At 39.6% G+C, this 10,066-nt stretch overlaps 1 protein-coding gene across 1 annotated transcript in view; it reads right to left on the bottom strand.

Moving 5' to 3' along the window:
- Positions 1-10,066, bottom strand: part of STRN (striatin) — a 138,813-nt gene that overhangs the window by 118,658 nt on the left and 10,089 nt on the right. The window contains exon 2 of the mRNA XM_017859689.1: positions 7,889-7,894. Within this exon, the coding sequence (XP_017715178.1) occupies positions 7,889-7,894 (6 nt within the window). The remainder of the gene's footprint in view (positions 1-7,888; positions 7,895-10,066) is intronic.

Raw genomic sequence — 10,066 nt, 5'->3', positions numbered from 1 at the left:
ATAAATATATATATAATCACTGAACTATGTTCTACAAAAATTCAATGTCCTTTGACAGAGAAAGTACTGAGTGGCAGTTGGGAAATTCCTACTCCTGGTTCTCTCACAAATATATGCAACCTTATTATAGTTACTTAACTTTTCTGAGCAACCTCAGTTCCCTCAACTACAAATTAAAGAGTTTAACATTCTGTGATGATATAGAACTAAAGATGACATGTGGAAAACTGAGGTAAGTACTGATCCCAATATAATAAGTATTTTAAAAAAATATTTCTATTTATTTATTTGCATTCTGTTTATTTGTCTCCTTTTCATGGGACACGAAGGGTATGCAGTTAAAGTAACGTCTTCCAAGGCAGTATTACTTTGGCTAATTTTAAAAAATTAATTATTAAATCAAAACAAAATAACCATCTTCTAAAACATTTCCCCTCATCCTATAGAATGATCATCCTCTCCTCTACAGTTACCAGTGTACTCTATTTTTCTGTGTGTGTGTGACAGAGTCTTACTCTGTCACCCAGGCTGGAATAAAGTGATGTGATCTGGGCTCACTGCAACCTCCGCCTCCCAGATTCAAGTGATTCTCCTGCCTCAGCCTCCTAAGTAGCTGGGATTACAGGCATGTGCCACCACACCCGGCTAATTTTTGTATTTTAGCAGAGACGAGTTTCACCACGTTGGCCAGGCTGGTCTCAAACTCCTGACCTCAGGTGATCCGCCTACCTCGGCCTCTCAAAGTGCTGGGATTACAGGCATGATCTACTGCATCCAGCCAGTTACCAGTGTATTCTGATCAGCCAAAATGTGTGATCTATTTTTTTTTTACCTGCATTATTAGCCAAGAAATTTGGACTTCAATGTTAAATTTGGCCACCTGTTAATTTGGACACAATTTTAACATCATTAACAACATATACTGTGATAGGTATTGGAGATAATTGTTTTTAAAGGTACAGAGGAAGTTGCTAAAGAGATGAGATTCTCTGTGCTGTTGACTGCTATATCCCCAATTCCTAGAACAGTTACTTGCATGTAGTAGACGCTCAACAAATATTTGTTAAATTGACTGAACAGATTCATAAGAAGCAAGTAAAAAACAGTATAAGGTAGCACACCCTAAGTGCCAAATGACACAACAAGTACTAAAAAAGAAACATCACTAAAAGCTGAGGGTATCCAAAAATCTTAGTGTTGGAAATGGGACTTGAGCTAAATTTGAATATAGAATATATAAATCTACAAGGTGGTAGAAGGACATTCCAGAATAAACCTTTTGAGCAATGACAAAAAAAGCAGGTATGATTTATGTACAAAGCAAGATAACACTATTTTGGTTTAGAAAGAGTACAGTCATGTGTTGAACAACAACATTTCAGTCAATGATGAACCACATATACATGATGGTAGTCCCATAACCATAACCATAAGGTTATACCTTCTCTACGTTTAGGGCCTGGATATGTTTAGATACGCAAATATTCGTCATTGTGTTACATCTGCCTACAGTATTCCATATAGTAACATGCTATACAGGTTTGCAGGCTAGGAGCAATAGGCTATGCCATATAGCCTAGGTATGTAGCAGGCTATACCATCTAGGGTTGTGTAAGTACACTCTACAATGTTTACACAAAAATGAAATTGTCTCATTATGTATTTCTCAGAACATACCCCTGTTGTTAAGTAATTCATGACTGTGCTCTAATATATAGGAAATATAAACAGTCTAATCATGGAGAGATTTAAAACCTATAACACGCAAAAATAAAAAATAAAAAGAATGTGTTGAACAAATCAATTTTTAGAAGCTTGGGAGGCAATACTATGTAAACTACTTTGGCCGAGGGAGAAACCAGAAGTGAAATATTAGGGAAGATTTCCACTTCAGTCACCCCGTTATGAGGTGATGAGGTAACCATGGAAGAAGTAGTATTAGGAATTAAATGATCAAAAATGGATTTTAAACTACATATTTTACAAAACTAACGCATGGCTAGAAGAGTGACTATAAGAAAGTGAAAGGTTGAGTGAAAGCTGAGGCTAGGTTTCTAGAAAGGGTAAACTGGGGGCTAGATCTAAGGAAAAGGGCCAACTAGGTTTGGGAAAAGGATTTTAGAAAGGATGATTGAGTTTCAAGTTATAGTAGGTCATCCAGATGAAGACATTAGCAAAAACTGGACATGTAAACTTTTAACTGCAAAAAAGTATCAAGACTAATTAGAGAGATAATTTTGTAAATTATCCAAAGAAACGTAATTAGGTAGAGTGGGAGGACGTCAGTTAAAGAGTAACTGCTGAAAAAAATATGTAATTTGGTAATCAATTATCTGAATAGAGGATCAGAAGCGAGAACACAAGAGATTGAGAAATGAGTAACCAAAAACAGAAAAAGAGAAAGACAGCAAAGGAACAGACAGAAAGATGAGACTAGCAAAAAACTGAAGGTAGTAAATGTGGTTGCTCAGAGAAATTCAGAGAAGGAGAATGAGGGATAGGATGGCAGTACTAACAGATAAGGGAGCTGAGAAAGGGGTTTCTTTTGTTGTTACTGGTCAGTTGGGTTTTTTTTTTTTTTTTTTTTTGAGACTGAGTATCACTCTATCACCCAGGCTGGAGTGCAGTGGCATGATCTTGGCTCACTACAACCTCTGTCTCTCAAGTTCAAGTGATTCTCCTGCCTCAGCCTCCTGAGTAGCTGGGATTACAGGCCCACGCCACCACGCCCAGCTAATGTTTGTATTTTTAGTAGAGATGAGGTTTCAACGTGTTGGCCAGGCTGGTCTCGAACTCCTGACCTAAGGTGATCTGCCCGCCTTGGCCTCCCAAAGTGCTAGGATTACAGGAGTGGTTTTGAATTAGGGAAAACTAAAATGGCATGGCAAAGTGGAGATGACCATTGGCATAATGGACTCAAGTCTGTCCAAGGTTAAGAATTACTGCTTGATTATATGTTCCATGTGAGCTGAGACCATATCTGCCTCTTCTCTATGGTATGCCCAGTGCCTAGGAGAATGCCAGATTTCAGGAAGTGTCTAATGCCCCAACCAAAACCTTGATGAAAAGCATAGAATTTTAAAATTCCACAATGACACATTTTATATGAAGCTTTGGCAACTCTGGAACTTGCGTATTTTAGCCTTTTTGTGTTTGTTCTCACTTACTTGGCTAGCTATAAGCATCTGAAAAGCTAAATCTAAGTTTTTTGAGAGGAAGCAGACTCAAAGATAAGATTACAGGGTTTCAGTCTAAGTTCCAGATAATTGAGGCATTTATATTATTTATTTTAAAAAGCAGAGTTCGAAAAATTTAAATATCATAAGACATTGGTAATGTAACATATAAACAAAATCAGAAAAGGAGAATGGAAAGTAATGATAACTAGATATTTAAAATAAGATTTATCTACAAGGAAAAAATATTCAATTAGTTCTCAATTTAGAAGGAATAAGACACTTGTAAAAAATGTGAAGGTATAGGCTTTAGAAAAGGAAAAAACTGTTACAGGGCCCTGCTGATAAAAACTTTTTAGGATGTTATGCCAAAGACATTTCCTGGCAGTCAGTGATTAACACACAAGGGGGGTGGAAGGAGATAACACTATACTCATACCACCAAAACCCAAGCGCAATTTGCTACAACTAGCATCAAGTAGCAATTATGAAGCCTGTGGCATCCCTGAAATGACCTCTGTCAAAATGATTTGGTATGGCCCAGGCAATGCTTTATCCAATAAAATGCAGACACTATTTGCACTAAAAAGCTCTTTCCAGTGGAAGTCGTAAGGCAGAACTAGCAAGCAGCAAAAGGGACAGATACACTGCTCCCCTAAAACCAACATATACTGTACATTCACTACATTTGTGGCAAACATGGTAAATATCAAAGATGTCTGAAACACAGGTACTGCCCTTAAGGACACGATTTAGCTGACAGACAAGATATACATATATAGACACGTTAATACATATTGAGTAACAGTGTAACCTAATATATGATTCATTCATTTAAGAACCACTTGTTAGGCAGCTACTATGTGCCAGTCACTCCACTGGCCTTAGAGAAATAAAAACGCCCTTAGGTGACTCAGAGTCTACTAATGAAACAAATATACCAAGGATGAGATAGGACAGGGGTTCCCAACCCCTGGGCCACTGACCGATATGGGTCCATGGCCTTTTAGGAACTGGGTGGCACAGCAGGAGGTGAGCAGCAGGCAAGCCAGCATTACCGCCTGAGCTCCGCCTCCTATAAGATCAGAGGCAACATTAGATTCTCACAGGAGCGCGGACCCTACTGTAAACTGCCTGTGCAAAGGATCTAGGTTATGCGGCACTCCTTCCAAGATTCTAACATCTGACGATGTAAGGTGGAACAATTTCATCCCCAAAATACACACACACACACACACACACACACAACTGTGGCTTATTCAAGAATGACAATACAAAACTTGAATTAGCATTCTAATTTTAACAAACAAAAATGTGAAGGGTGGGTAGGCCTGTCTTACACTGGGAAAGGACTATACATCTATATACTGTTAACCTGAAACAAATTGTTTAAGATACTATTTTAACATCTTTTCCAATTAACTGATCAACCACCAGTCCGGATGGTGCTGGATAACAATGCTTCTGCTTTATAATACAAGCTGTTAGGGAAGCACGAAGCTTCCTTGTGCCTGGAAGTCAGACAGGTTCCCCAGAATTAATGGAATATTGAAAGATGATTAGAAATTCACTAGGCAAACAAGGGGGAAGAAAACATTCCAGCCCTGCACAGTGACCCTGAAGCATGGGAGAAAAAAAAAAAGCCAAAATATCTCCTTCTACTTACCATGCCCAGACCCATCACTCAGCTCTTTTCTATAGCAAATTATTTAACCTTTCTTCCCAAATTTCTCACCTATCCATTTGGGAATGATTAATATCTACCACACACAGTTTTACAAAGATTAAAATAGACTGTAGATGTAAAGCACTTAAAACTGTACCTGGCACACAGAAAATGTCAATAAATGAAATTATTATTAATATTGGCAGATGAAGAACAGAAAGAAGAAACAACAGATAAAGTACTGGATTGAATTACTAGGGCCATGGATACCTTCTCCCCGGATGACTCTACTTTTCAAGTTCAGCAAGTGCACTGACCCAGATCACAGGCTCCTCCCTGTTTCCTCCTTTCAGCTTTACACCAATCCACATTCCTCAGGAGCAGGTTTTGGTTGTGCCTATAAATTAAGCTCTTTTGCTCACTGGTTAACCTTCTCATTTAGGAAGTTCAAACAAAAAAACAACAAATCCCAGATCTGGGCTGTAATTTTCCATTAGGTGAAATTGGTATCACCACTGTGGAATCTGACATGGTGTTTATTTCTCCTAACTAGATATATTGGTATTGGATCTGATTTCTCTCACATTTAAATGAATGCTAATGAAACCTGTGTGTTCAGTAGTGAAACATTCCCCCGGTCCTTTCCTTGAATCTTTCTGGTGATGATGCATATTTGCCACACCCAAAATACCTATTTCACCCAACCTTATTCAATACTTCCCCAGTTCACCTTAATTCCAGGGTTCCTATTCCCTTATTTTTCTGTCTATCTCATCTACAAAACAAAATACCTACTGCTTCTGTCTTCTGCCACACTGCTTCCAGTCAATTCTATAATAAATTTTCCTTCTTACATATCAATGTTTTATAATATTCCATTATCTTATTCAGATAAGGTACTTTTTTTTTTTTGAGACGGCGTCTTGCTCTGTCACCCAGGCTGGAGTGCAGTGGCACAATCTCGGCTAACTGCAAGCTCCACCTTCCGGGTTCACACCATTATCCTGACTCAGCCTCCCAAGTAGCTGGGACTACAGGCGCCCGCCACCATGCCCAGCTAATTTTTTGTATTTTTAGTAGAAACGGGGTTTCACGTGTTAGCCAGGATGGTCTCAATCTCTTGACCTCATGATCCGCCTGCCTCGGCCTCCCAAAGTGCTGGGATTACAGGCGTGAGCCACTGTGCCCGGCCAAGGTACTTTATTTTTAACAAAAAACAGCATTAAGTCTACCGGAGTGATCTTATTTTGTCAAATAACTTTCTGCATAGGAGCAAATACACAGCTGACATATTGCTGCGAGAAGTCAGGGACCCCAAAGGGAGGGACCGGCTGAAGCCGCGGCAGAAGAACATAAATTGTGAAGATTTCATGGATATTTATTAGTTCCCCAAATTAATACTTTCATAATTTCTTACACCTGTCTTTACTGCAATCTCTGAATATAAATTGTGAAGATTTCATGGACACTTATCACTTCCCCAGTCAATACCCTTGTGATTTCCTATGCCTGTCTTGTCTTTAATCTCTTAATCCCGTCATCATCTTCGTAAACTAAGGAGTTATGTAGCCTCAGGACCCTGTGAGGATTGTGTCAGCTGCACAAATTGTTTGTAGAGCATGTGTGTTTGAACAATATGCAATCTGGGCATCTTGAAAAAAGAACAGGATAACAGCGATGTTCAGGGAATAAGAGAGGTAACTTTGAACTGGCTGCTTCCAAAAGCAAATAGGAGAAATACTGCTGAATTCTTTTTCTCAGCAAGGAACATCCCTGAGAAAGAGAATGCGCCCTGAAGGTAGGCTTATAGATGGCCCCTTTAAGACGTGCCGTCTTTTTTGGTGGAAGCCAAAGGGATGAAATAAGCCCCGGTCTCCTGTAGCGCTCCCGCCTAATAAATTTTGGACAGACTGGTTGTCTGCTCTCAAATCCTGTTTCCTGATAAGATGTTATCAACGACAGTGCCAAAACTTCATTAGCAATTTTAATTTCGCCTCATCCGGTGGTCCTGTGATCTCGCCCTGCCTCCATTTGCCTTGTGATATCTTATTACCTTGTGAAGTATGTGATCTCTGTAACCCACACCCTATTCATGCACTCCCTCTCCTTTTGAAAATAGCTAATAAAAACTTGCTGGTTTTACGGCTTGGGGAACATCACGGATCCTGCCGACATGTGATGTCTCCCCTGGACACCCAGCTTTAAATTTCTCTCTCTTGTGCTCTTTCCATTTATTTCTCAAACCAGCCGAGACACTTAGGAAATAGAAAAGAACCCACGTTAAACATCGGGAGCAGGTTCTCCCAACAACACACTATTCTGTTCTACCATAGCATATGTAAAACAGCCTAAAAATAGACTAATAACCAGATGTAGTGGGTCAAGACTGTAATCCCAGCTACTCTGGAGGCTGACGCAGGAGGATCAACTGAGCCAGGAGTGTGAGGCTGCAGTGAACTATCAGTATGCCTATGAACAGTTACTGTACTCCAGCCTGGGCAGCATAGCAACAGAGACCCAGTCTCTTTAAAATAAAATTAAAACAAACTAAAATCAAATTTTAGGTTCATCAAATAACATAAAATTAAAATGACTTAAAAATCAAAGTGCCTGATCTTTTATGTATCAAAGATCACAATATTTGACATATGATCAATAAACACAAACTATATTAAAATGTATATACAGAAATGTATATCCAAGCTACCCTTGGAGCAAGCTAAAAAAGCTCCAAATTTGGCTGGGCGTGGTGGCTCACGCCTGTAATCCCAGCACTTTGGGAGGCTGAGGCAGATGGATCACTTGAGGCCAGGAGTTCAAGACCAGCCTGGCCAACATGGTGAAACCTTCCCACAACGTCTCTACTAAAAATAGAAAAAATTAATTAGGTGTGGTGATGGGCACCTGTAATCCCAGCTACTTGGGAGGCTGAGGCAGAATTGCTTGAACCCAGTAGGCAGAGGTTGCAGTGAGTCAAGATTGCGCCATTGCACTCCAGCCTGGACGACAGAGTAAGACCCTGTCTCAACCAGAAAAAAAAAAAAAGAGCTCCAAATTTGTAGATTTTTTAAGATGAAGGATTTTATTTCAGTAAACCCTACACAAAAATAAAATTAATTAAAGAAATGAGAGAACCACATTTTTTTTTTTTTTTTTGGAGACAGAGTTGCACTCTTGTTGCCCAAGCTACAGTGCAATGGCTCGATCTCGGGTCACTGCAACCTCTGCCTCCTGGGTTCAAGCGATCCTCCCTGCCTCAGCCTCCCGAATAACTGGGATTGCAGGCACGCACCATGATGTCCAGCTAATTTTCTGTATTTTTAGTAGAAACGGGGTTTCACCATGTTAGCTGGGCTGGTCTCAAATTCCTGACTTCAGGTGGTCCGCCCGCCTTGGCCTCCCAAAGTGGTGGGATTAAAGGCATAAGCCACTGTGCCCGGCCCAAGAACACTGTTAAACACTTCTGAGAAACACAAATTGTTAGACTTTCCTGAACCCCTTACTATACTATTTCACTCAATTATTTTACTTGAAAAAAAACTTCAAATAATAAGTGATAAGATTTTAAATTATGACAGCTATTCAAACCATACTTAATCATCTAAGCATTAAAATTCACTTGGCTCCTTCAGGTCAGAAGCAGCTACACAGAGTGAAGGACCAGCAAAAGGAGAGGATATGGTACAAGGAGCAACGCCCCGGCCTGGCTACCAGGACTCCTGGATTCTAAACTAAGACTAAACCAATTCACAGAGTGACCTGAGAAAAGTCACTTCCTTTCTCTAGCCCTAACTGATGAAACGGGGGATGAGATTACTTAAATTCTAAGGTCCCTCTGAGGTAAAATATTCTTAGTCTAATGAAGAAAGAAAATCGAGGGAGGAGGGCAGTGCACATGTGTGCATATGTGCATGTGCATGCATGTGTATCCCTGCCAGCCCTAGGATTCTACAAGTGCTGAAATGAAAAATAAAGGTAAGACATCCTTGCAGAGTTAAGAACAGGTTAATGTGTGCAGTTTCTCCTCTGCCTCTGCTCTTTCCACCCCTCTCCTCCCTTCTTCTGTCTGTTCTCCCCTTCTAACCCCTTCCTCAGTTTCTCTCTTGCCTCGAGCTTCTCTCCTGAACTCCAAATCTGCCTTGATTACTACGTCCAGTCCTTAATGTCTACAAGCTATCACCACTTTACTTTTGCCATCTCTAGCCTGTTCCCTACTTCCAACACACAATTCATTGTCCTCAAACCACTACAGATTGAGTACCCCTTATACGAAATGCTTGGGACCAGAAGTATTTTGGATTTCAGATTTTGGAATATTTGCATATACCTAATGAGGTATCCTGGGGCCCAAGTCTAAACACAAAATTAATTTATGTTTCATATATACCGTATACACACAGTTTAAAGGTAATTTTATTTTTCCCTACAGGATACTAAATTCTGTTGTGCACCTGCTTTTTGACCGCAACCTGCCACACGAGGTCAGGTATGGATTTTCCACTTATGACATCATGTCAACACTCAAAAAGTTTTAGATTTGGAAGCATTTTGAATTTAGGGTTTTTGGATTAGGGATGCTCAACCTGTACTTAGAGGACAAAGGGAATGTAAGTACTACTATGATAAACGGATCACTGAAACTGGTTCTTGGCTTCTACGGACTTATATAAATAATAAATCTAATGCCTTCTGTCCATAGAAATCTCAACCAACAAAAAAGCAAACCACTTACTGGACACCCATCATATATCACATATTTTACATAGTTTATCTTTTTTTAAACCTTACAGTGATCCTGCTTAGTAGGGAAATTATCACCCACATTTTACAAAATGAGGCCTAGAAAATTGTAAACTGAAAGTGATAGAGATGTCTGACTCTGACACCCATACTTTCCACTATCCAATTTATGATGGTCAATAGATTGTTCTGTCAAATTGGCCACCAAGGCAAGAAACTCCAGAGGTCCAAGGACAACTTTATTTCTAATGGCCCAGAATTGAAACCTGGATGCTACACACGTTAGTAAATCAAAAGTATAGCTGACATCAGGGAGACAGCAGGCTGGCAAAGGGGACTCTATCCAGATTATCTGAACTTTCAAACACCTTTTAAAGACTGCATAGCAAAGGGTTTTGTTTGTTTTAAACTCTGCTTCAGTTACCAAGATTTTGGAGAAAACTGTAGGTCTCCCTTCAAAAAAAAGTAGTTTTTTTTTTTTTTT

This window comes from Rhinopithecus bieti, unplaced genomic scaffold (assembly GCF_001698545.2).
Source record: "Rhinopithecus bieti isolate Rb0 unplaced genomic scaffold, ASM169854v2 scaffold_51154, whole genome shotgun sequence".
Lineage (NCBI taxonomy): Eukaryota > Metazoa > Chordata > Mammalia > Primates > Cercopithecidae > Rhinopithecus > Rhinopithecus bieti.
This window is presented reverse-complemented; position numbering and strand designations above follow the sequence as displayed.